The sequence below is a fragment of the Stylophora pistillata genome, chromosome 6 (genome assembly GCF_964205215.1).
Source record: "Stylophora pistillata chromosome 6, jaStyPist1.2, whole genome shotgun sequence".
NCBI classification, from domain to species: domain Eukaryota; kingdom Metazoa; phylum Cnidaria; class Anthozoa; order Scleractinia; family Pocilloporidae; genus Stylophora; species Stylophora pistillata.
The window spans coordinates 16,128,396-16,156,377 of NC_142524.1; the positions used below are offsets into that span (position 1 = coordinate 16,128,396).

Consider the following 27,982-nt stretch of genomic DNA (forward strand, 5'->3'; position numbering starts at 1 on the left):
ATCACACAGTAATCTCGTGCGTGGGAGATTAACGTCTCCTACCCCTAACCCTGCAGGAGACGGGACCTCCATTTATTCGTCCCTACCCGAGAAGACTAGAATATCTAAACCATTTCTTGATGTTATAGAAAGGCAGCATATTTTCCTCAATTATTTTAAGGCCTTGAGTGTTGGTCCGGCCGGGGCTCGAACCCTCGACCTCCCGCACTACAGTCCAGCGCTCTATCCATTGAGCTAACCGGGAGGCGGTTAAACATGTTGTGAAGCGCGGACTGCCATGGTTGTTTGGTCTTTATTGGTGTTGTCATTCAAAGTACTTTACATTACATACAGGAGAAACAGTCATTCCGTACAGTCTATATTCTTGCAATGCAGTCTTTGTTGTGTACAGGAGTGGCAGCACATTTGGCAGCTTTTAGCACTTGTAAAATCACTAAAAAAGATAAGAAAATGTTCTTAAATTACGTTGGGATAATTAAATTCACTGGCAATGGAAGTGAATTAAGAAAAAAATGCTTGTATTAGTACAAATGGGATGCAATATTACTCAAACGAGTTACAATACAACAAATTGAATGGCAGATACCCCTATGTACATAATAATGACTGCAAGGAGACAGGGAGGATTAATATTCTGCTTTTTATCCATGTTAAAATTTGTATTTAAGTATAATCGAGCTGTTCATTCCTTAGCAAAACAGTTACGCTTTGACCATCAAGTTTTCTTGAAAACTTAGGGGAAGTCTGCCATGATAACGATGGGGATCTTAATAGGACTGTTTGTTGTGTGTTACGGCAAATATTTTCGATGTAGTGTTATTTATTTATCTTTTGTTAGCGTGAACTATAATGCAACGATAGTAACTATAAAATCCCTGTTGTAGTTTTAAACTCTGCCATCAACCCCGTTGGCTTACTCTTTTTTCAAAAGAGGCTCTTACCAAGGTGGTCAAAAGACGCCTCAGTTGATTCGCCGTAAATAGGAATGAACAGAAATTCTTCGAGAGCAAACTTGAGGCTCCTTGCTGGTAATTTTTCCAATGTGATCATGCTGGAAACTGATTCACCTTTACATCGCCGCCCTTGTTTGTAACGAACAGTGGCTTTGAACTTTACGCACACTTATTAATGCGCGAGAAAACGTCATTTTCTAAGCATTCTAATGGAAGCATAAAGCTAATTTTGCCTAAATCAGTATTTTAATTAGGTAGCGTTGGAAGCTGCTATATTAAAGGTCACAATTGTCAGATTGTGATGGAAACTTGAGACACCGAAAAAGAGCAAAAGTCTCTGCCTCCATTCACGAAGGAAAACTGATCGAATTAGCTTTTGGATATGAAGCAGGCCTAAAATAGCTAGTAGTAGTAGTAGTAGTAGTAGTAGTAGTAGTAGTAGTAGTAGTAGTAGTAGTAGTAGTAGTAGTAGTAGCAGCAGTAGTAGTAGTGGCAGTAGTAGTAGTAGTAGTAGTAGTAGTAGTAGTAATAGTAGTAGTAGTAGTATCTTTATTTAAACTCGGTATAAAATCTTAAGTAAAAACAATAGCTATCTTTATACGTTATTGAATTGGATAAAAACTGTCAATATACTATATTACAAGATTACCGAGTGAGAATCCGATGACTCGCTTTTTAAATTGACCTATTGATCTGATTTCTCTGACATTCTCAGGGAACGAGTTCCACAAAAAGGCACCGGTGTAACCTGCGTTTTAAGCAATTGGTACGCGGTCTTGGCAATGTCAGAATACAAAAAGCTTTACGCGAATCATAGGTCGGCTTCGCTCGTTAAACAGGTCCTGCAAGTACATTGGAGCTAACTGGTTTAGGGATTTAAACGTCATTAACGCCTTTTATTTCTTTATCCTTATTTCTAGTCTGTCCCATTTAAGTTTTTCGAGAGGCAGGTTTTTATCGTAATCGGCCTTTAAAATTGCTCTAGCTGCTCGGTTCTGTACTTTTTGTAGTTTGTTGCTCAATTGATTACTTAAGCCGTCCCAAACGAGGCTTCATTAATCGAAGTGGGGTTGGTTCAAGGTGTTCAAATGTAGTATGGTGGTAGATTCGGAAATTAGAGGCCTGATACGTCTTAGGACACCTAATGCGGAAGATATCTTTCTACAGATTTCGTCAACATGGTTAGACCAGGAAAGTCGACCGTCAATAACGAAACCTAACGATTTAGCAAGTTCAACTCTGCTGATAACCTGGTCTTGTAATTTGATGCTTGTTTCGTCATAGCTCTCGACAAGAAATTTCTGGCGAGAGCCAATGACCATAAACTAAGTTCTCGTTAAATTTAGGCTAAGCTTATTGGCTTGTGGCCAACAATAAAGATACTTGAGTTCAAAATTTGCTTTTTTGTCAAGGTCAGCTTGGGCAGACCCAGAAACAGTAATGTTAGTATCATCTGCAAACATTTTTGCACAGGCCGTGCCGAGGCAGTTTGGGAGATTGTTTATGTATACTAGAAAAAGTAGAGGATCAAGTATACCGCCCTGTGGCACTCCACAGCTTAGATTGCTCATTCTTGACAATGCACCGTTTACATAACATTTCTGGCTCCTATTACTTAAGTAAACTGCAAAAAATTGCAAAGAATTCTGGTCAAGTCCGTAAAAAACCCCAGCGTTCAGAACGAAACACTTGGGGAATATATTCAATTCTTTTATGGACTGTGGTCATAAACCCCTCTTCAACACATCACAGACGTCTCTGCCATTTAAAGAAAAATATATTCCAGTCAACATTTTTGATCCCTCCAGTTCAGTTCTCCATATTGGCTAAATGCAATTGGAACATAGCTAGCAGAACCGCGCAATCAAATTCAATATACGTAAGGGTGCTCAAAATCCCGATAGTGCACCCTGACAGCGTCAGCAAATCGCTTCGTCAGAAATTTTCTTTTCGCGCGAGCGGCCATTGTTAGCGCGGGGAAAAATAATATATTTCGCGACAATAATGGATACAAACAGAAACTCGGCCTACTAGTCCGAAAACGAAGACAATGTTTCGACCTTTTCTCTTGGGCTAGAGTTCTTAGATGAGGCAGAAAAAGAGAAAAACAACGGAAAAGGAGACTCGGCATCAGCGCCGTCACGATTCGCTTCAACTGATATTGTTGTCCGTTTTCCGCGTCGGATTTGAGGCACAATTCCACCGGCTGTGTTCTAAAACAATTGGTTCATGTTTTCAGCTGTGCACTATCGAGTTATGGAGCACGTGAGAAGTTTGGAGAGCGCTCAAGAAGCTAAAGTTGCCCTCGGCTATCGCCTGGGGCAACTCTTACGCTTCTTTCGTGCTCTCCAAACTTCCCGCGTGCTCCATAACTCGATAGTGCACGCTAAAGCATGAACCAATTGTTAACTCGCGTGCTGTTTGGGTGTTAAAGGCGTTTCTTGTTATCAAATTCGCTTCCAAAATGTCAGATCGCCAAGCCCACTCCAATCCCCCCTTCCCAATCAAAATAAAAATTCCTTAGTTTTTACCCACTTCATCTAACGACACACATAATTAGTCACTGTATTTTGTGATTTACAAAGATTTCGTTTCACAGTTTTTCCATAGTTACGTGTTGCAACCTTGATCTTCTTAGAAGAAGCGTCACACCGTCACGTATTATAGTTACAAGTCTTGACCTTTGACCGAATATTTTTGAAGCTTTTGCGTTGATCTCCGAAAACGAAATAATAATAATAATAATAATAATAATAATAATAATAAAGAGTATTTCTATAGCGAATAACTCCAATAAGTTGCCCGTGGCGCTTTACATCAAATAAAAATAAATTATAAACAAACTGCATTTAGTAACATTCACTAACAAACATTTTAAAAAGATAAGTTTTCAAAACGCTTTTAAATATGTCAACAGAAGAACTCCTACGTATTGAAAGAGGCAGAGTTCCACAATCTAGGAACACATACTGCAAAGGATCGATCTCCATAAGTTCGCATTTTTGAAGATGGCTCCACGAGGTCGCTCTACAAATCGCAAAGAATAAGAGCTCCTACGATAAGTTAAAAGATCAGACAAATACGACGGGGCCTTACCATTAAGTGATTTATAAACTAAAAGAGGAATCTTAAAAACAATACGATGCCTAATGGGAAGCCAATGGAGATCAATCAATTAAAGTCGGAGTGATATGATCGAACTTCTCAGTCATACAAACTAGACGCGCAGCAGAGTTCTGAACAGATTGTAATTTAGCAATAAGGAACTTAGGAAGTCCATAAAGCAGAGAGTTACAATAGTCAGGTTTAGAAGTGACAAAAGCATGAAAAGCCATTTCAGTGGTTTCGCGGGTCCAATACTTTCTAATTCTCGAAATATTTCTAAGATGATAAAAGGAAGACTTGCAAACACCGGAAATATGTGATTTAACAGGCATAGTATCATCGAAGACAACGCCAAGATTGGAAGCGGCTTTCACTGGAGTAACATCAATATCCCCAACACGGAGACATGCAGGACAGCGACGAACAGGAACGATAACTGGAATGAATAACCAATAATTCAGTCTTGTCTTGATTAAATTTTAATTCATTGAAAACCATCCACCGGCAAATGTCATTAATACAAGCCTCGAGCTGCAGCTTAGAATCAAACAATGGATCAGCACCCTTAAAAGATAAAAATAGTTGTGAATCATCGGCGTAAAAGTGAAAGTTAAGATAATGACGGCGAATAATATCCGCAACAAGAAAAGTGTATAAAAGATAAAGTAACGGGCCTAAGACCGAACCTTGAAGCACCCCACCTCTGCGATGACGTATCGTTGAGAAAGTGCCATTAATATCCACGAACTGAGTGCGATTGGTCAAATAAGAGATAAACCAGTTAAGGAACGATCCACAACGTCCATAGCATGTAGACAAACGAGATCAAAGCAATTCATGATTCACAGTGTGAAAGCTGCGGACAGATGAAGCAAAACTTATATAACACCTTTCCCATTGTCGATAGATCGGAGAATGTCATTATGCACTCGAAGAAGAGCAGTCTCAGAACTATGGTACCTTTTCTAAGCGGACTGGAAAGACTCATGTAGGCTGGTGAAGGTAAGATAATCAGTTAACTATGAGGCGACAGCTTTCTCAATGAGAAGCTTCAAGTTTGATAAGGGGCGAAAATTGGAGAAAATTTCATGATCAACATTTTTCTTTTTTAGTAACGGTAACAACATAGCACTCTTTAGGGACTCCGGCATAACTCCATGTAAAAGCGAACAATTAACAATCCTAGTAAAGATGGCCAGTAGAGTGTCGCAACATTCATTCAAGACACAAGCAGGCAAAGGATCCAAAGAGCAAGATTTTCAACCCGTTTATACCGTCCATTAGTTGGACAGTAACTGGACTACATGTCTATAAGGTAAGATATCCGTTACGGGTGTAAAGCAGAGTTTGGTGAAATAATTTTAATCAAAAGCAGCGTTTTCAGCTTTTCAGTAAATACGGCTTAGTCTATCAACACAACGGCAATATGCTAATTAGTGTAAATTCTCACTAAAATATTGAGATTTTGATGGCGTCTTATAAAGCGCTCACGAAGAAACCCAAGTCAATCTTTATATTTCTTGGAAGAAGAGTACTTGGCACTCAATAGCCATAAGATGGACCCGATTGGGGAATGGCCACAGATCGAAATTTCTGTTTGTAATTAGACGGTAAAACTATGTTTACTCAGGCTATTATCAAATCGCCATGAACGATTGTGTTTTTCGTTGGGAGAAGTATAACCATTTTGAACGACGTTTCGACCTCGCTGAAGTCATTTTCAAGCTAATGAGAAGGAAAATTTTTACATATATGTACTAAATTCAAGACGTGGGAATGATAAAGGCGATAAAATATGGAAATATGTAAACGCTAGGTCGACCTAAGCCGAAAGATTGGAACTGACATTTCTCCTGTGTACACTAACAAAAAGATCGGATATGAGTTAAAACCAACGGAAAAGAAGCCCAACATCATCAATCAGCAGCGCGTTGTGTATTATTTTAAGTGTGGTCTGTGCGATGCAGACTATGTCGGCTACACATGCCGGCACCTCTACCAACATGCTGAAGAACACAAAGCGTCTCAGTCTTCAATCGGGAACAACATTAAAGAGCGGCATGGGGCATACCCCAAGTGACTTGCATCACAGTTTCAAAATCCTGAAGAAATGCAAAAGTAAACTGGACTGCCTAATTTACGAGATGCTTTTTATAAAAGAAATTAAGCCAAGCTTGAACAAACAGTCAGACTCAATCCGCGCAAAGCTATTTCTATAAAAATTTACGGTATCTTCGTATAATTTATAGTCTTACTTTCGTCAACTCTCATATTAATTTATCCGTGTTGTCTCTTTGCATTTTTATCACTTCTATTTTACGCCTAGCGTTAACATATTTCTACATTTTATCGCCTTTATCATTCCCACGTCTTGAATTTAGTACATATATGTAAAAATTTTCCTTCTCATCAGCTTGAAAATGACCTCAGCGAGGTCGAAACGTCGTTCAAAATTATTATCACTAATTTTTATCTTGAAAAGCTTTTCTTAAAAACTGCTCATCATAAGTATAACCTACAACAAAAAAACAGGCATCAATAGAGTGCTTAATACTTCTACTTTTGACATGGATTATTAATTTTTGATGTTATGTTTTCCACCAAAGACACGAGGACATTCTTGCGAAGGCTCATTCTGGCTAATTCATACAGCTACTTTTGGCCATGGAGAGCGCGAAATTGATTTTCGCAAATATTTCCGAAATTCCGCAGTACTTTGAAAAGTAAGACCCAATACATTTGAAAACTCGTTAATAGTTACCTAAAAATTTAAAATGAAGGTAGGTTTAACTTTTGACCGTGGCCGCGATTTGATCGATATTTTTGTGCATTTGCTCTTAAATAATACAGCCCAACCGGCCATCTAATTTAGCTGGAGAATACTCCGATCACCGATGCCCAATGAACACCCTGCACCTGTATTTAAAAAAAAAAAACAGATGGCTTTAAAACAAACCAATCAACGAAATACTCTTCTATTTCTTTTTTTGCGATGAAAATGATAAAAATGGCCCTTAGTTCTTCCCTGTAACTGATCAATCCTTGCTCACAACCTGTGAACCTAACGACAGGGTTTCATAAACAGTGCACAATCAGCAGACACTACTTTTTACAAGCGTTAGATGACCACGTATCTATGAAGACATTTTGTTTAAGTTGCATATAAAGACCATTAATTTTTCCTCCGATGACACTTACAGCACGTCAGTAAGGTAATTTAAATACGCCAAAGTTTTCGAGGCGGCAGATATCTTCAACCAGCAAGACATCGCCGTGATCGTAAAATGAAAACTTTCTTCTGGATTGTCAGTTGGTCCCTTTCCATCCTGGCAATAACTGGAAATGGATTTATCATCTTTCTTGTTTGCAGCAAACGGCAGCTTCGCACCAAAACTAACGCATTCATCGTTTCGCTCGCAGTGGCGGATTTGAGTATTGGAAGTATGGCTGTTCCTACGTGGTTTATATGCGAGTCGGTGAATGGTTGCGATAATTCATCCGCTCGAAATATTGAATGGGCTGTGAGGACCTTCTTTGCTTTCGTATCCGTGATGAATCTTTGCAGTTTAGTCCTAGATCGCTACATTGCTGTCGTAAATCCTTTAAACTACTTGACATTGATGAGGCGTCGCCAAGTTATCCTCATGATTTTCATGGCGTGGATAATTCCTTTTGCCCTCATCGCTGTTTCTACACTACACAATTTTCTTTTCAAGAATTTGCTTCTGTTCAAAATTTTAACTTATCTGTTTCTTATTTTTGAGTCCCTCCCAAGCTTGATGTTAATCTTTTTCTTTGTATCCATGGTAAAAGTTGTAATTAAGCATTATCGCGCCGCTAGCTTGTTAGCGAAACAGTTACGTTATAACCATCGGGTGTTTTTCAAAAATCAAGAAAAGTCTGCGATTATAATGATGGGGATTGTAATAGGATTGTTTCTTGTGTGTTACGGAATTTATTTTCGCTGCAGTGTTATTCATTTATTCAAGATTCAGCCATCATGTAATGATATCGACTATAAAATCCCGATATTGGTGATGAACTCTGCCATCAACCCATTGGCGTACTCTTTCTTCAAGCGAGATATCAACAGGGAGGTAAAAAGATGCCTTTGTTGCATTATGTTGACGAAGTCAAGAGCAGTACATCCTGTTGATCAGAAAAGTTTTTCACTGGTCGTTCTGAAGGGTCAGCGTGGGCGATGAGTCAAGAACTCTTATCGTCTTTTTTTTTGTTTTGAAATTAGTCACGGTAAATGGCATAGACTAAAAGAGAAAATACGAATATTATTTCCTTAATGGACTTAAAGCCTCTCTTGACCTGAACATGACAAAGGGAAGTATCTGAAATTTCTCTTTTAAATGAGCAATATTTTTAAAATTGACATGTTAAATATTGCCTCCACAAAGACCAAAGCGTTGAAGGTTCGCATGTAGAGAGTGAGCATTGAGGTTAAACAATTACGTGCTTGAATTTAATGGAGTGATAAAACGTTTGAAAGTTTTCAATCTATCATAAATGACAATATTCTACCTTACTGGTTAGTTACAAGTGTTTCCCAGATGTAATGTCGATATGAGAGTTCAATCCGACATTTTGCTGATGTTTTATCATTTTGTATGACAAGGAGAAGCCATTAAGTTGCCTGTCGCATTTAAGAGCCACTGACCGTAGATATCGAGAATCCGCCGACAGTTGCAAAATTTCGTAATTCAATTTATTTTTTCTAAAGGACCCTTCTAATGAACCTTTTTCCAAAACTATATCAAAATGTTCTATCGCACTTATTTTTTCTGAAAATTCAAAAAATCCAAACGAAATACGCCTAGATGGCCGTTTTCCCCCCCTGTAAAGCAATGAAAAATTATGCAACTTCGGGCTACAACGGGATGCAACCCCGCTTTTAAATTTGTGTGCTCGTAGATGGTCCTCTATCTCTTGGAAAATACTAATTTGTTGTTACTCTGTTACGTTTAAGTCTGAATAGTGACCCGTTGAAATAAAGTACTTCGCATCTTTTTCGCAGAGGTAAAATAAAGGTCAACTTCAGTGGCCTATGAAGAGGTCTGCCATGTATATTTATAGATCAAAATATACATCATCTTAAAGCTTAATCGTTGTATTTTAATTCCTCCAATTCTCTATCATGGTTCGATATAAGCGGCGGGTCCATGTTTAAAAGAGTTTGGGCTATTTGGTCAAAAATGCAATGCGAACCGTTGAAGGCCATTTAAAGGCCTTTAAAAAAGTCCAGTATGACATATTTTCAAGTCAAAAAGGGTCCTTCAGAAAAAATAAAATGAATTACGAAATTTTGCAACTGTCGACGGATTCCCGATATTTACAGTCAGTAGCTCATAAAGATTAAAAGGTGGCATTAGTGTTTCACCGCAAACGGAGTAGGGAATCATGACATCAGTTGGCCTTTAAAACAGGTGTTGTAAAGAGCACTCCACCAAATTGAATACATTATTGATAATTCACAAGATGATGAGTAAAATGAACTTCACTGCATGAAGTTCTATTCGATCACGATTTTCTAAGAAAAGATATACGGAGAGGGAATCGTCACCACGCTTTTGCGTTTTTGCTCTGTAAAAAGTCGAACATTAAAGCACTGACATTCTGCGTATCGGTTATCGAGTTTCGGACCCAGCCACCCTACCCGAGGTAGAAAAATGTGAAAAATTGTATTCCCTGTCGGGGACCCAAAGGCGCTACTTTGCACTTCCGGCGGATATTGTGAGCCAAGATCGACCAATAAGAATTGAGATAGTTTTTGACAACATTCTCAAGAAAAACCATTGAGTGTTGGATACGATAACCGAAACGCATGTTTGGAATTCCTTTGAGTACCCATCATGTCCCGATCCCTAGAAGAGCTCCAGCTCCAAATCTACGACTTTGCGTTCCATTTTCTCGTAAACCCTTGAATGGAATGATTCAAAACCGAGTCACCGTAACAGCTGGATAATCCCTCTGTGGCCTGTTGAATTTCGGTGGGAAAGCCTGCTTTGTCGCATTTCTTCACTGGGGAGAGCGATCCGAATTAACCGCCGAGTTTTGAAAGCCCCAAACGAGCGATTTTTAGGCTTTCTGGCAGAAAAAAACACTTCCAAACAAGTAATGAACTATTAATCTTTATTTGGAGCTGATTTTTTTTTGAAGACTGACTACTAGGGACAGATTCTAGAGGCAAGATATTTGAACTACATTGATAACGGCTATGTAAATGCCACAGGAACCCAAAACCATAGAAAACCGAAACCACAGATATTTAAGATGGTAAGCCTGTGATAGGGGCTTCAAGGAAACCAAGACGACAGGAGAGTTCATGGAAAGTTTAAACGTTTCTCAGCAGTCCTCTGCAAAACCGTAATCAAAATGAAATCGCCAAAATTTTCTTGCTCAGAGAATGAGAACCTCGATGGCAAATTATTGAGGTTTTTTTCGGAACTCAACGCAGCGTACATACTTTGTGCTGAAGTTAAAGTTTGGCACTATTTACAGTCGATGAATACATCCAGCCATTCGATATACCTTAAAAAAGGTACAAATCCATCTTTTTAATCACCTTTTTTCTTGATGTAGCCTACCTGACTTCTTTAGGTCCGTAATGAGTCAATGTGTCAAAATGTCTTTAAAAAACTACCATTTGTAAGGCATTAACATAAATTCTTCAACCTCGTGTCATGTTTTGTAAATTCAGCAACGAAAAAGTAAACTGCCTAGTTTTCTTTTTTACTTCTTGCAGAATTCCAATAATCTCATAAAGCCACAGGTCATCTCAGGGGGAGGAGGACGGGATGCGCTATGCACACCTTCTGCAAGTCCTCCCTTGATTCGACCCTGCTATTAAATGTAAGTTATTTGAAATTTTCTTGTCAAAGATCTATCTTAGCTCATTCAGGCTATGATGTTTAGGAAAATTTTTGTGTTTTCGGAACTAGAGGTTGGACCCCCCTTCGGGAAAAACTCCAGTTTCCGCTCCTACACAAACTTATTTTACTTAAGGCCTCTCTTCAGTTACTGTAACTAAATCAAGGTGAAATTTCAAAATAATTTATATTATCTTCTCCAAAATCTAGCCTAAACGTTAGTTGCTCGTAATAGAGAGTATGACTATGCAAAATTTTGGATTAATCTAAGAAAGATGTCCCAGTCATAGCATAGTCAGTTGGTTATGATTTTTTTTCTTTTTATACCGGTGTAAAAATGTAGGAAATGTAACAAAACACTCGGTTAAAATATTTTGGCGGCTGTTTTTGATATTTTGATTATAAGAAAAAAAACTTTTATGGACCCATTCACCACCAGGAGAGACATTCTGGTTTGCCCTGTTGTTAACGCACACAATCTTCAAAACGACGTTATTTTCTAGCATTCTAATGAGGAACGCGAAGGTACTTTTTTCCTAAATTATTTTAATTAATTAGCGTTGGAGTCTTTCTAAGGTTGTCAAACTGTCATGGCTGCTTGTCACGCCTAGAAATAATCAACAGTGAAAGTCTCTGCCCACGCTCACGAAGAAAAACAGGTTTTGGATACAAATATTGGCCTAGAACAGGTGTGTATAATAACAAAAAACTCGTTCTGATTGGTCAAAACAAGAATTTGTTTGGGGGGGAGTGAAGGCAAGAGGGGATGCGCTACTGATGAAAGTCACGACTTTTTTTATTGCTTCCCCCCGTATTTAAAAAAAAAAAATAATAATAATAATAATAATAACAGATGGCTTTAAAACAAACGAATCAACGAAATACTCTTCTGTGTTTTTTTGTAATAAAAAAGTGCACAGTTAGCAGACACAAACTTTTACAAGCGTAAGATGACCAGGTATCTATGAAGATATTTTGTTTAAGATGCATATAAAGACCATTAATTTTTCGTCCGATGACACTTACAGCACGTCAGTAAGGTAATTTAAATACGCCAAAGTTTTAGAGGCGGCAGGTATCTACAACCAGCAAGACATCGTCCGTGATCGTAAAATGAAAACTTTCGTTTGGATTGTCAGTTGGTCCCTTTCCATCCTGGCCATAACTGGAAATGGATTTATCATCTTTCTTGTTTGCAGCAAACGGCAGCTTCGCACCAAAACTAACGCATTCATCGTTTCGCTCGCAGTGGCGGATTTGAGTATTGGAAGTATGGCTGTTCCTACGTGGTTTATATGCGAGTCGGTGAATGGTTGCGATAATTCATCCGCTCGAAACATTGAATGGGCTGTGAGGACCTTCTTTGCTTTTGCATCCGTGATGAATCTTTGCAGTTTAGTCCTAGATCGCTACATTGCTGTCGTGAATCCTTTAAACTACTTGACATTTATGAGGCGTCGCAAAGTTATCCTCATGATTTTCATGGCGTGGATAATTCCTTTTGCCCTCATCGCTGTTTCTACACTACACAATTTTCTTTTCAAGAATTTGCTTCTGTTCAAAATTTTAACTTATCTGTTTCTTATTTTTGAGTCCCTCCCAAGCTTGATGTTAACCTTTTTCTTTGTATCCATGATAAAAGTTGTAATTAAGCATTACCGCGCCGCTAGCTTGTTAGCGAAACAGTTACGTTATAACCATCGGGTGTTTTTCAAAAACCAAGAAAAGTCTGCGATTATAATGATGGGGATTGTAATAGGATTGTTTCTTGCGTGTTACGGGATTTATTTTCGCTGCAGTGTTATTTATTTATTCAAGATTCAGCCATCATGTAACGATATCGACTATAAAATCCCGATATTGGTGATGAACTCTGCCATCAACCCATTGGCGTACTCTTTTTTCAAGCGAGATATCAACAGGGAGGTAAAAAGATGCCTTTGTTGCATTATGTTGCCGAAGACAAGCGCGGTACATCCTGTTGATCAGAAAAGTTTTTCACTGGTCGTTCTGAAGAGTTAGTGTAAACGATTAGTCAAGAACTCTTATCGTCTTTTTTTGTTTGTTTTGAAATTAGTCAAGGTAAATGGCATAGACTATAAGAGAAAATATGAATATTATTTCCTTAGTGGACTTAAAGCCTCTCTTGACCTGAAACATGACAAAGTGAAGCATTCGAAAATTTTTCTTTTAATTGAGGAATATCCTTAAAATTGACTTGTTAAATATTGCCTACACAAAGACCAAAGCGTTGAAGGTTCTCATGCAGAGAGTGAGCATTGAGGTCAAACAATTACGTGATTGAATTTAATGGAGTGATAAAACGTTTGAAAGTTTTCAATCTATCATAAATGACAATATTCTACCTTACTGGTTAATTACAAGTGTTTAGCAGATAGAATGTCAATATCAGAGTTCAATCCGACATTTTGCTGATGTTTTATCATTTTGTATGACAAGGAGAAGCCATTAAGTTGCTAGTCGCATTTAAGAGCCACTGACTTTAAATATCAGAATCCGCCGACAGTTGCAAAATTTCGTAATTCATTTTATTTTTTCTAAAGGACCCTTCTAATGAACCTTTTTCCAAAATTATATCAAAAAGTTCTATCGCACTTTTTTTTTCTGAAAAATCGAAAACTCCGAACAAAATACGCCTAGATGGCCGTTGTCCCCTCCCCCCCGTAATGCAATGAAAAATTATGCAACTTCGTAGGCGACAACGGGATGCAATCCCGTTTTTCTATAAGAGAAAATACAGTAGTAGGGAAAGGGGGTTTCTGGCACATTTTTAAAATACCCTGAAAAACAGGGCAGTTTTGAAAACTGATTTTTTTCATTCTTTATCTCATTTAAGAAAAAAAACCATGTTTTTCAGGCAAAATGATTGGTGCATTTTTTTTTTCAAAAATCAAAGCAAAATTGAAGAATTTTAAGATTTCAAAAATCAAAGCGAAATTGAAGAATTTTGAGATTTGATTTGGGTTTCTGGCATATCTTTAAAATACCCTGAAAAACAAAGTAATTTTGAAAAATGATTTTTTTCATTTTTTATCTCATTTAAAAAAAAACGATGTTTCTTAGGCAAAATGATTGACGCAGTTTCCTTCAAAAATTTAAGAAAAATTTAAGAATTTTGAGATTTGATTCAGTGGGTTTCTGGCACATTTTTAAAATTGCCTGAAAAACAGGGCAATTTTGAAAAATGATTTTAAGTTTTTATCTCATTTAAAAATGAACAACGATGATTTCAAGGCAAAATGATCGGCGCAGTTTTTTCTTTCAAAAATCAAAGAAAAATTGAAGAATTTTGAGATTACATTGATTCTCAAGACAATCTCAAAATTGGTTTGAACCATCAGAAAAAACTAATGACAATATCTCAGAAAAAACGCATAGAGGCTTATGAAGCATTCTCCTCATCGAATTCCTTCAGGAGGTAGCTCAGTTTTAGGTGGAACAATCTGAAGCTCTTCTCTGACAAATCCTCGCTTTGGTCCATCTTTCAGATAGTAAAGAACAGGTTCTTTTTCATTTAGAAGTGCTTTTTCGATATTGAAAACTTTTGGAGACCAGATTGGATCTGTTGCTCTTCTTTGTCCACCTTCTAACTCGCCAGGAGAATAGAGATATCTCAAGTTTTTTGAATACTCAAGTCTCTTTTCTTTCAAGCCAACAGGTCTTGAATAAGAAGTTGAACTCTTTGCGTCAACCACCTTTTCTTTGATTGCGTCAATTGGTTTCTTTCCAGTCAATCTCGTCTCCTCACGATTTAATGCTGAAACAACTTCGGGAAGCCTCTTCACCCATTCTGTTGATCGCGTTCTGTCTTTGAAGTTCATCTCTTGGCCGTATTGGAAACTAAAAGGCGCTCACTCAAAGTTCGATTAAATCGCTTAACTATCCCTTGATCTCTATGAACGTTTACGTTTCCTCTTCTAATTCTCACATCATGCTTTGCCATCTCTTTAGTTGTTTCACCCATGAATTCACGTCCAGGATCAACCTGAAGAAGTTTTGGCCATCTCAATGGTCCTCTCTTGTAGATTGTCTGGAAAGCCTGTGAGACCTCAGAAGATTCTTTTAGTTGAGAGGTTCAGCAGCCTTGAATCTGCTCGCAACATCGACCACTGTCAATGCATATTTATAGACCCTTCTAAAAAGTTTGTCATGAGGAAGGAAAAGAAGATCGGCCTGATAAACTGCATTTGGAAAATCAACATCAAACGTTGGCCGTGGGATATGCTTAGGTGCAGGCAAATAAATCTGCCAGATGGCTTGTCTCATCAGCCAAAGCTTTGCCTTTTTCCATTGTTTTTCCAAACACAGAGTTGTTCATCAACTTGATGAAATCCTTTTCAAATTCATTCTTTGCATTCGTGCGCAAATTTGTGTTGAGTTCTATACAACTTTTCAGCCAAGGTTCTTCTTCAAATTTGATTCCTTTGTAAATCTTTTTCAGTCTCAAGCCGAGTTCAAGGCACTGTTTGAGATTCTGGTGATGAATGATATATTTCTTCTTATCGTTCAGATTTGGCACAAGTTTCTCAACTTTGTTTGAGTTCATAATGATTCTCTCTGGAGCAAGAGGATAATCGTTGTGAGGATCATGAAGCTCTTTTGGATATAACCAAACACGATTACCGCGATATTTTCGGGTTTTTTTTTCAAACTTTTTTATCTTGTCAAGCTCAACCGGGAAGTTGATTCCTCTCCTGTCGAGTCGATCTGATTGTTCTTTTAGAATCTTTGTTATTCTTTGAGGGTTTTTCTCAACTGGATAAAGCGCTCTTGTAATGCACCATTTAAAACATTCATTATCTTGATTTTCCATATTGATTATTGCTTTTTTTCCTTTGAGCTCTTTCGGAAGTTCGATGTAAGAGCTGCCGTTCAAAGGGTTGTACTCTACAAGATGCAAGTCAAGTGAAATGACTCTGTGAAACTCCCAGTTACTTCCGTTATTGTTGAATTCTTCAATTCTTTCCTGAATAGTTTGAACAAATCTTTCATACGTTTCGCTTTCATCAGTTGCATTAAGATTTTCAATTGTGTTGGTGTGAAAATAAGCGTCAAGATACTGAACTTCTCCATCCATAGCTCGCCTGTTCATCTCGCAAGAAAGAATCATCTTGAGTCTTGTCTGGCGGTTCTCTCTCATGATTTTCAAAACTGCCGGTTTTGCCTCCTGCATGAATTGATTTGGCCCAAAACCCTCAACTCCATCTATTCTGAATTGTCTTGCGAAACCTCTCAATGCAGATGCTGACTCGTGGGCGCGCCAGCGTCCGCTGTCCCGAACTGTAGCGCTAGTGCTAAATGGATTATTTTCGTAGTGTTCAACGAACTCGTTCCATTCATCTGTTATTGTCGCGTCATCCGCAGTGGTGACGTATGGTCTCAATTCAAGCATCTCTTTAATTTCTCTTATTTCTCTTCTCCCTTGTTCTTGTGGATCAAGCGTTAGCGACTGTGTTCCCTGCTGCCCAGAATTTCTTGTTGATCTGAGAACTGGAGCATTGAAATCTGCTGGAATTGGGTGGTCAATAATGTTTGATATCAACTCAATCAACTCCTGCTTTCTGAGGCTTGAATATTTTTTAGCCCGAGTCGTTTTGCCTCGGCTTTTAATTCTTTAACATTCCAGTTCTCCATTCTTTATAAAAATATAAAAAAATTATATTTTCATAAAATTTTATCTCGGTTTTTTTCAGCTTAAGAAAATTATTTTTGGAAATTTGCTGGAATAAGATCAGTGTAGTAATTATAAAAATCTGCTTTTCTTTTCAAAGTAAATTGTGAAATTTTCTAAGCTTCCCTCGCCCGCCTTCGCAGTGATCTTTTATTTCTTCATCTGTCAAAAGCAGAAAGAGGTCTTCATCAATATCTTTTGGAAAGCGATAAGTTTTCTTCAGTCTTAATCTATCTTCTTCTATTCTATTTTTCCAAAATTTATTTTTTATCTTGTGAATGAGATCAAAATCTATGTACAACATTGTGAATTGATGGCCTGTTATCTTTTCACGCTCGTCTCTCGACCATTTTTGATACTCCTTTCTCGGTTCAAGATATTTGGCTTCAAGACGCCTTTGAACGAGAAAAGTTTTGCTTTTTCTGAGTCTTCTGTCAACTTCTCTCTTTTCTTCGTCGCTAAGATCATAATCATCAAGAGTCAATTCGAATGGTTTTAATAATCTTCTCACTGTTTGTGTTTTTATTTTTCTTGCTGGATCTCGAAATTTACAGAAAAAGCGGAATTCTTTGTCTGCTTAATCCATTTCTAATTCTCGCTTCGCTTCTCGACTTCCTGACATTTTTGTATAATATAAAAAATATTTTAAAAAAATATAAAAAATGGAAGAGAAGAAAAATTTGATTCCAATAAGCACAAAAGATTTCAGAGAAATTGCCCAAGGCTGTGGAATAAAATACAGAAACAAGATTCCAAGCAAAGAATTGAAAGAAATGCTCGGCTATTGTCCTTTGAAAAACAAACGGAAGGTTGAAGTGAGTGATGAAACCGGTTTTCGCAAAGAATATCAATCACTCGGCGAAGCCGCCAAAGATTGTGGAATTTCGAATTCTTCTGCTATTAAATATGCGCTGGATAATCAAAGAAATTTCATCAAAAGAAGATCAGACCAGAAAAAGTTATTTGTGAGAGAAATTTTGGCATGATGAAAGATGGCGAATTTGAATAATTTAAATTTCAAAGGCACAGAAATTTTAACTCCCACACCGCTCAAAGCACCTGCGAAACCACCTATCGACAAAAGAGCTGCCGTGATGGATGTGACTGACGATGTTATGCGACACACAGCTTTAACTCTCTTGTATTTATTTTGCGACTTTCTGGTGATGTGAAATCTCATTTTCAATTTCCTTCTGGCAATCACAAATCTTTTTCAACCTGAAATCAGAGCTCGAATTTGGGAGAGAAGGATAAAGCGGTGGTGCACTTGGTAAAATATTTTCAGCAGACATTTTTAATAATAGATTATCTCAAACTCAAATCTCATTGGCATTCCATTAAAATCAATTATTTTATCATTTTTATCAGTCACAGAAATCTTCATTGATGGGATGTCATTCCTTTGAGATATTTTTCGCGGTGATGGGGTTTCAGAAAAATAGTTCACCCTCTCAAAGGGTTCTCCTGCAATGTCAAAACACGCAAGAACTTGTGACGGCTTTCCATTGAAAAGGTTTTCATTGTCATCCAAAAGATCACAGCGGACAAGATAGTTGTTAAATGATGAAAAAGTTTTGACAAAATTGATTTTTTGCAAACGCCGTTTAATTCCAAGAAGATCAGCCAGATCATTATCAAGAAGAATCTTTTTGTTTTGAGGATTTTTAATTTCCAAATTTGCCCTCGTGGCATTCAGTCGAACTTTGCCTCCTTCGTTTTGCAATCTATCCTCAAGAGCTTCGCCAAGGCTTTTCAGTGAATAATTTCCTTCAGGAATTGTCTTTACAGATGAATTGTCCTGAGCATCAAATATAGATATTTCTCCAGAGTGACTCAAGTTGTGCCATGAGTTGTAAAGAGAACAGCTCACCAGCCTGATATGCCCGCCAAGATTCAAAAGAGCTTCTTTGAAGAGAACTGTGAAATCATTTGAAACTTCAATAATTGTCAACAAAACCATTTTGATTTAAAAAAACAAATTAAAATGTTAACTGCGTGGTTAAGATCAGATGCAGCAAAAAGAATTGCCAAGAAAAAAAGAACAAAAGCCTAGAATGATTTCAAAGCACAATATCCGAATGCAGATTTGAGCAAGTTCGAAGCTGTGGTAACATTCTTTAGCAAAAAACAGGGAAAAGCAGATGTTAACTTAAATCAAGCTAATGGTGTTCAAACTAGCGTCTTAGGATCAATCAGAAAAGACTGGGATGATGAAATGAAGCGCGCGCTTGGAATAGCAGGATTTCCCATTGAGCTCACTTTGAACCCTTCTGCAATTAAGGAGGTTCCAGCAGTTTCATTTCACGAGAATGCGAGAAGTCACCTTAATGAAGAGATAAAGATATTTGTCACCCCAAATCAATATTTGAAAGCAAAATTCAGAGAAATATTCACAGGAATGAAAATTCTGCACAGCTCTGACGCAGAATCAAAGAGATGGCTTGCTGGGCCGAATATGAGCTACTGGCCTCAACAACTCAACTTTGCTGTGTGGTGCGCTACTTCAGGCTGTGGAATCTCTCGTGAACTACTTGACATGGTTCCAGAACAGATCAAGTCGTTTCTGCAGTTTCACATTTATTTCACAACCAGAAGAATTCTCTTTGAGATGGGTGGAATACAAAGTGAATCGGCTCTCCCGCGCGACACAACTTTCAGTCAGATGAAAAATAATTACGATTGTGTTCAGAATTTGGAATTTCGTCGAGAACAGACTTCCCCTTCAAAGAAGGAGGCAATCACGGTCTCGGATCTGTTTTCATTTATGTCACAAATGCTGGACTATGGCAACTGCAATCCCATATCCTGGTGACAACAAGTTCAGCGATGAAGGTGGAAAAGCTGCAAAAGGCAATCTGATATATTTCATAAGGAATGACAATGTTAAAGTTGAAAAACAGTTTGAGTTTTTCATGGCAGATAAGTCAGAAGGCTTGGCGCAAGCCGGGATGGCGAGATTGAATCAGTCGATTGAGGCATTTGTTTATTGTATTCTCGGTTCACAAGTCAATGTAAGATCATCCATCTTGGGTTTACCAGTAAGTGCAAAAGAGGCTCAGCGTGAGTTCCTTGTTTTAGTTGAGGATGCGATCAGAATGACAGACATCTCAAAGAGCGTGCAGAGGTTTCAGCTCGCGATTGATGAGGCGAAAGTCAGACTTGATCTTGCAATCTCACCAGGTAATTGGCTCATGCCTTCAAACCTTCTTTTGAACACACAGAGCACAGTTGGGTATAATAACAAGCTGAAGAAGGCAAGTTCTGACATGAAGTTTGGGGTTAATAAATCAGTGAATTTGGATATGAAATCAGTCGGAGTTAAGCATATGAATGGGGGCTCATCAAAAATCAAGAGACCTACTTCTCAAAAGACTTCAACTGAGGTTCAGTCTGAGGCTACGAAGACAAGCTTGAGCAAGAGCGCCAGCAAGAGCGACAGCGCCAGCGCCAGCGCCAGCGCCAGCGCCAGCGCCAGCGCCAGCGACAACAAGAGCGAGAGCGCCAGCAAGAGCAAGAGCACCAGTGCCAGCAAGAGCGAGAGCGCCAGCGACAGCGATACAAATCATGATGAAATTAAGGTTGGATTGATTTCAGTTGGACTGGTCTCAGCCATCCTGATTCATCGCCTTTTGTTTTGAAATCGCTCAACCATGTATATGGCAACACCCATTATCAGAACCCAAGCATTTTTTCCGAGAAAGCTGATCACTGAGCCAGCAGCTCTAAAAACGAAGCCGACTATTGAACCAATGAGACTGGTAAAATTCCAGCGATCTTTTTTCCAAGAGTCTTCAGCCCGTTCCCAACCCCTTTTGCAACAGTCTTCAAGCCTTTTGACCCTGTGTTCACAATCACTCCAATCGTTGTTCCAACTGCCAAAACAACAGCAGAGACTGTAAAACCATACTTCTTAAAGATGTTTCTAACTCTCTCACGGAGCGATGATCTTTCTTCTAGTCTTTCTCTTTCATTCTCAAGTGCATCAATCTGCTCTTGGTTTTCTGCTATCCTTTCTCTTGCTCGTTCTCTTATAGCAGGGTTTTCATTCTCATCATCAGCAATATCTCGATCATCTTGAATTGACTATTGTAGCTTCTCAATTTCTTCGTCCTTCTGTGCAATCAAAACCTCTCGCTCTGGACCAAGTGATTTTTTAATTTCTTTTGAGAGACTTGGATTCAACCTCTGCTCATTTGTGCCTCTTTCCTCAGTAAACAAAGGATATGTCTTCTTGCCTTTACCAAACATCTTCACCTGCAACCTTCCTTCCTTGCTATAGGAAACCTCAAGTTCTGAAGCTTTTGCCTCAGGAAAAATTGCAGTAAGTGATTCCCATACATTCTCATTTGAAGTTAAAACTCGCGAACCAAAAATATCACCTTCTATAAAAGATGTCTCAACAGTTTTTTGGCCCTTTTCTTGCTCTCTGTTCATTGCCGTCATTGGAATTTCTTCGCCTGAAGGCCCTGGAGTTGAATTCTTGTCTAGTTGAAAAGGTGTCTCCCTCATCATCTTTTTCATCATCATCATGACTATGTTCTAACAGAGGATCAGTATCTTCAAAATCTGCCATTTTTTAAAAATATCTTTTATAAAAATGGAAGTCAGTGAAAGAATTGACCTGAGTTTTGAAAAAAAGATGTCAAACGCTCACAAGGCAGACCGTGTGATTCACAGAGTAACATTCAACCCGAATAGTGCTTCCCCTGGTGAAGTCCTTAGGGTTCCAGTTCCAAAACTTGATAATGGGTAGTACTTGTGCCTGGATCGCTCGCACTCGTTTTCCACTTGTCAGTCGCTGGGCATGCAAACAATTTCCTCGTGAACAATGTAGCAAGAGCTGTTGACGATCGACTGACTTTGAAGTTTGCAGGAGAAATTGTGCAAGACACTGATGGTTATGATTTTTTCAAGCTTTGGGAGGACCTCTTCTTGACTGAGAATGAGAGGGCAAACATGTTCAGTGAAGGTATTCAGTCTGAAGATCTTTCGAAAATCAGATGCAGCGCTGGAGATAAGAAGACTTTGGGCGTTGATAAAGAAAATAAGCTCAATGAAGTTTATAGGAAAATGTACAGCATTTCATTGGATCATGATATTTTGAAAGATCATGGTGCCTTTTTTCCGAGAGCTCTTTCCGATGAGCTTATCTTCGAGCTTCGGCTTGCACCTGCTGGTAGTGTTGTGAAGGGATCCGACCCAACAAAACTTTATTATAAATTGACTGACATCCAGCTTGAGTATGAAGTCATTCACAGCCAAAAACTCGCTGATGAAACCCTTTCTAACTACAAAAATGGAAAGAGATTCATGTAAGAGCATATCACTCATCTCAAGACAATCTCAATAGATAAAGGTTCCGACACAATCATCAATGAGAGCATCAATGTTCCAAGGGGGTCTATGAAGGGACTTCTTCTTCTCTTTTATGAGACATACACAGCAGCAACAAGAAATAGTGAAACGACGTTTAATCCCAACATCACTGATGTTAAGCTGACTGTTGATGGTATTCCAAATAAGATTTACAGCCAAGGAATGCAGGCAAGAGATATGTGGGAAGAAGTCTTTAGAAGATTTGGGAAGAAAAACAGCGCGATGAATGTAACAGACTTTTATGCTGGAGACAGATTCGGTCTCTTTATCGATCTTAGAAGCAGGAGAGACAATGATCTTCATGGTTCAGGATTGAGATTGGTGAATACAAAAGATGGAGTTCATCTTGCAATTAACAGGAAAAGATCGGGTTCAGGAAATGTTAAATGTCACATCTTCATTCTTTCTGATGCTCAGCTCAACATCGTCAAAAGAGACCTATTAATAACGCGATCATAAGTTTTTTTCTGAGATATTGTCATTAGTTTTTTCTGATGGTTCAAACGAATTTTGAGATTGTCTTGAGAATCGATGTAATCTCAAAATTCTTCAATGTTGCTTTGATTTTTGAAAGAAAAAACTGCGCCAATCATTTTGCCTTGAAATCATCGTTCATTTTTAAATGAGATAAAAAATTAAAATCATTTTTCAAAATGTCCTTCAAAACATGATTAAACTGCCTTGTTTTTGAGGCCATTGAATTTTTTCAAAACTGCTTTGTTTTTAAGGGTATTTTAAAAAATTTGCCAGAAACCCACTGAATCAAATATCAAAATTCTTCGATTTTTCTTAAATTTTTGAAAGAAACTGCGTCAATCATTTTGCTTGAAAAACATCGTTTTTTTTAAATGAGATAAAAAATGAAAAAAATCATTTTTCAAAATTGCCTTGTTTTTCTGGGTATTTTAAAAATATGCCAGAAACCCACTGAATCAAATCTCAAAATTCTTCAATTTTTCTTTGATTTTTGAAAGAAAAAAAATGCACCAATCATTTTGCCTGAAAAACATGGTTTTTTTTTTAATGAGATAAAGAATGAAAAAAATCAGTTTTCAAAACTGTCCTGTTTTTCAGGGTATTTTAAAAATGTGCCAGAAACCCCCTTTTCCTACTACTAATACGGATATTATTTCCTTAGTGGACTTAAAGCCTCTCTTGACCTGAAACATGACAAAGTGAAGCATCTGAAAATTTTTCTTTTAATTGAGCAATATCTTTAAAATTGACTTGTTAAATATTGTCTACACAAAGACCAAAGCGTTGAAAGTTCGCATGTAAAGAGTGAGCATCGAGGTCAAACAATTCCGTGCTTGAATTGAATGGAGTGTTAAAACGTTTGAAAGTTTTCAATCTATCATAAATGACAATATTCTACCTTACTGTTGTTACCTTACTATTGTTTTGGATATTCTACCTTAGTGTTCTTACCTTACTATTGTTTTGGATTTTATATCTGGGAAACTTTATCTTTTAAATTTGTGTGCTCGTAGATGGTCCTCTTATCTCTTGGAAAATACTAATTTCTTGTTACTCTGTTACGTTTAAGTCTGAATAGTGACCCTTTGAAATAAAGTACTTCGCGTCTTTTTCGCAGAGGTAAAATAAAGGTCAACTTCTGTGGCCTATGTAGAGGTATGCCATATATACTTACAAATCATAATATACATCATCTTAAAGCTTAATCGTTGTATTTTAATTCCTCCAATTCTCTATCATGGCCCGTTATAAGCGGCGGGTCCATGTTTAAAAGAGTTTGGGCTATTTGGTCAAAAATGCAATGCGAACCGTTGAAGGCCATTTAAAGGCCTTTAAAAAAGTCCAGTATGACATATTTTCAAGTCAAAAAGGGTCCTTAAAAAAAACAAAATGAATTACGAAATTTTGCAACTGTCGGCGGATTCCCGATATTTACTGGTCAAGTAGAAGAGTCTTTTTTTACAGATGTAACAATGGACTTGATTAAAATGTAGGCGCTTGAGGGGCGCATGTGACTACTGCGTAGGTAATGTAATGATATACAAGGAATATTGTTATGTGAAACTCCATTGAAAAGCCAGTACTTGAATATCCAGCACCTCATTGAATAAACTAATGCTTCTAACACGGCATCGAAGCTTTTAAATAGATTATAAATGTTTGGTTTTGAAACGAGAAAAGATTGCAGCTTTGTTTGTAATGCTTCGAACTCACGTTAGAAGCTGTTCGGATTTAAATAATTGTTACATGCAGGTGTTTCTGTTGTAATAGTTAACTACAGCAGTGACACTCAGTACAGGCTATAGTGTCTGAAAGATAATCAGGTACATAATAAAAAATTGGACACGCAAATCCAATATTTAGAACAGGACGGGATGTGAAGGATAAAAGTAGGTTTGAGGGCGTTTTCCATTCAATGTAAGTAATAGTAATGGTAATAGTAATAGTAATTAAAGTTTAATATCTTATGCCTAACCTACAGCACTGACTATTTTCAACGACTGACTCTGGAAAGCTGGTTTACTAACTTAGAACAGACTCCCCTAAACAGATGTCAACAACTACCCGCTCCATACAAACGACTCATTCAAGACATAAACATCACAAACGACCGAAAAAGAACGACCTAACTTTACCGACAGATCAAAACAGACCAATCACGACCGACTTACGTCACTTGAGTCTTACAGCCAATATCATCACGGCAAAACCAACCGATCATTTCACACGAACTGGAATAAGAACATTCTACTGACAACAATCATTCACTTGACTCTGATGATGACTTCCGCACAGGTTGTCGAAACGTCAGTCACTACCACCGACAACAGTCCTTTTCAGGACTACACTCACCCGGACGATCAGACTACACCTTCACAGATACCCCTATGTACATAATAATGACTGCAAGGAGACAGGGAGGATTAATATTCTGCTTTTTATCCATGTTAAAATTTGTATTTAAGCATAATCGAGCCGTTCATTCCTTAGCAAAACAGTTCCGCTTTGACCATCAGGTTTTCTTGAAAACTCAGGAGAAGTCTGCCATGATAACGATGGGGATCTTAATAGGACTGTTTGTTGTGTGTTACGGCAAATATTTTCGATGTAGTGTTATTTATTTATCTTTTGTTAGCGTGAACTATAATGCAACGATAGTAACTATAAAATCCTTGTTGTAGTTTTAAACTCTGCCATCAACCCCGTTGGCTTACTCTTTTTTTTAAAGAGGCTCTCACCAAGGTGGTCAAAAGACGCCTCAGTTGATTCGCCGTAAATAGGAATGAACAGAAATTCTTCGAGAGCAAAATTGAGGCTCCTTGCTGGTAATATTTCCAATGTGGTCATGCTGGAAACTGATTCACCTTTACATGCCGCCCTTGTTTGTAACGAATAGTGGCTTTGAACTTTACGCACACTTATTAATGCGCGAGAAAACGTCATTTTCTAAGCATTCTAATGGAAGCAGAAGGCTAATTTTGCCTAAATCAGTATTTTAATTAGGTAGCGTTGGAAGCTGCTATATCAAAGGTCACAATTGTCAGACTGTGATGGAAACTTGAGACACCGAAAAAGAGCAACAGTCTCTGCCTCCATTCGCGAAGGAAAACTGATCGAATTAGCTTTTGGATATGAAGCAGGCCTAAAATAGCTAGTAGTAGTAGTAGTAGTAGTAGTAGTAGTAGTAGTAGTTTTCCAGACGCTTTGACAAAAAAAAAAAGCAGTAGATGTGAGCCGAAAGTGAGTTATTTTGGATCGTTTATTACGCTGTTAATATTTTGGAAGAAACACTTTACAGTACAGAGGCCCTGTAATCTGGAATTTTTTAAATAGACTAGTTAAAGTGCCTGAAAATTTTAATTCCTATAAGCAGATATTAAAGAAACACACCAGGGACATTGCGGAGTATTCTTTTAGCAAGGAAGCGACGTTGATCACCGCAAAAAAAGATGATTTTATATACTTTTAAGCATTCTATTTTCTGGTATTATATTATTATTTCAATTAGGCTCTTGTAAATCTCAGTTTTTTTCATGTATATATATATATTGTTTTTCTCCCTGTACATAGCTTTTATTCTTTTGTTAATATCTTTTGTGTTTGTCAAATTTTGATTGTGTATAGTAGGTCCACATCAGCCCTTCGGCTGCCAAACAATGCCAACCTACCCTTCAAATAAAGTTTACCTTACCTTACCTTCTCCCTGGAAATGCTTTAGCGCTATACGCTGACGACTGCAAATGTTCAAGAATCATTGATGATGCTAGCGATCAATGTTTGTTTCAGCAGGACCTAGATAATCTTTATCAGTGGTGTATTCACAATTCTATGGACTTTAATGTCAAAAAATGTAAAATCACGAGAATAACAAAGAGAAAACAACCTTATGTCTCAGACTTTTCCTTGGATAGTTCCATCTTGCCGGAAGAAGTTAAAGAATTCAAAGACTTGGGGGTAACAACTACTGAACACTTGAATTGGAATTCGCACATTGATATTATTGTGTCCGAAGCAAACAGAATGCTGGGGCTAATCAAAAGAACATGCAGAGGACTGGTGACTCAAACACATTGAGAACTCTCTACTGCGCATTGGTACGATCAAATGTTGAATACTACTCTGTGGTATGGTAACCTTACACCAAAAAGAACACAGATAAGCTTGAAAAAGTACAAAAAAGAGCAACCAAATTCATATTAAAGACTGAGGACAATTATGAGGCTCGTCTAAAGAAGTTAAATTTGATGTCATTAGAAAATAGAAGATTTTTAGCTGACGTTACATTTTTATATAAAGCCCTCAATGGAATTATTGACATTAATATTGATTCTTATATTGATTTTTATTCAGATGCTGACCATTATTAATTTAAGAAATATGACAATTTATCTTTAAAGAAGAAATACGTGAGAAGAAATCCTCTCAAATATAGTTTTTTTTCACAGGATAGTTGATTCCTGGAATCTTTTGCCCTTTGATACTCGTAGAGCAGCATGTGTAAATATTTTTAAGGCAGGAGTTAGGAAGTATTTAGCGGATAATATATCTAATTAATAATTCCGTGGAATTTTTATAATAATTATTTCTATTTTAAAACATATGTAATATTATTAGGCTATTTAACTTTGGTGATCTGTTTTCATATGGGGTACTGGACTCCTTTACGGATTATCCATATGGCGTTTCTTTTCTTTTCGCTTGTACTTTATAACTTTATATGTTGTAACTGAGCCCTTAAATTGTAATAAATAAATAAATAAATAAATAAATAAATGAATGAATAAATAAATAGTGAAAAGAAGTTCGTCTTGGCCAAGGAGATTAAAGTCGCGAAAAAGTTGAAGAGTGTGTTGGCTGTCTTTAATATATGATGGTAAAGTTTTGACGATGGGAGCCATAACTTTGTCTAAATAGCTGGAAATAAGTTCAGTAGGGCAAGTGTAAGCCGAGACAATGGGCCAACCCGGGTTGTTAGGTTTGTGAATATTAGGTAAAAAATTAATTCATGAAGTTCTAGGAGTGGTTATGTGAGATATTTTTCAGTGGCCGGCAATTCTTGCTTAGCTATGAGTTCGTTAATCGTATTTTTGACCGTGTTTTGATTAATTGAAGTGAGATCTTTGTCAACGTTTTGATAAAAAGAGGTGTCAGAAAGTTCCCGCCAAACAACTACTGCACCGCCCCTGTCGGCCGCTTTGATAGCAATGTCTTTGCGTTTTTTCATAGTTAACTATGGTTTTTTTAGGCCTTTTAGTGCCGACCACTCTTCAGAGGAAAGATTGGAAAATTTGGTAATGCGATTGAAATTAAGTTTGTTGATATCGTAGCGACATTTTTTGATGGAAAAATCTAATGATGCGAACTGGCCCTCTGGGGGAGTCCATTTAGATTTTCGAATCTGAAGCGTTTCGAAAGTGTATCCTTGGGTTTCACCCACGTGACCAATACCTTAGCAACGGTTACTATCCGCCATCTTGGTGTCCCTCGAGCGTAAACAAACC

The 27,982-nt window shown here is 37.6% G+C and overlaps 2 protein-coding genes and 3 pseudogenes across 2 annotated transcripts; all 5 read left to right on the forward strand.

Moving 5' to 3' along the window:
* The first annotated feature begins 3,738 nt into the window (after positions 1-3,738).
* LOC148728504 (histamine H2 receptor-like) lies at positions 3,739-8,711 on the forward strand. The gene is made up of 2 exons (XM_088762340.1): positions 3,739-5,060; positions 5,171-8,711. The coding sequence occupies exon 2, from the start codon at positions 7,343-7,345 to the stop codon at positions 8,261-8,263; it is 921 nt and encodes a 306-aa protein (XP_088618466.1). The 5' UTR covers positions 3,739-5,060; positions 5,171-7,342; the 3' UTR covers positions 8,264-8,711.
* A 1,883-nt stretch (positions 8,712-10,594) lies between these two features.
* On the forward strand, positions 10,595-13,847 carry LOC148728505 (histamine H2 receptor-like). Its single transcript, XM_088724799.1, has one exon. The coding sequence runs from the start codon at positions 12,050-12,052 to the stop codon at positions 12,956-12,958; it is 909 nt and encodes a 302-aa protein (XP_088580925.1). The 5' UTR covers positions 10,595-12,049; the 3' UTR covers positions 12,959-13,847.
* Positions 13,848-17,124: 3,277 nt separating this feature from the next.
* Positions 17,125-20,274, forward strand: LOC148728506 (uncharacterized; annotated as a pseudogene).
* A 951-nt stretch (positions 20,275-21,225) lies between these two features.
* Positions 21,226-22,529, forward strand: LOC148728507 (uncharacterized; annotated as a pseudogene).
* Positions 22,530-25,263: 2,734 nt separating this feature from the next.
* On the forward strand, positions 25,264-27,308 carry LOC148728508 (uncharacterized; annotated as a pseudogene).
* Positions 27,309-27,982: the final 674 nt, after the last annotated feature.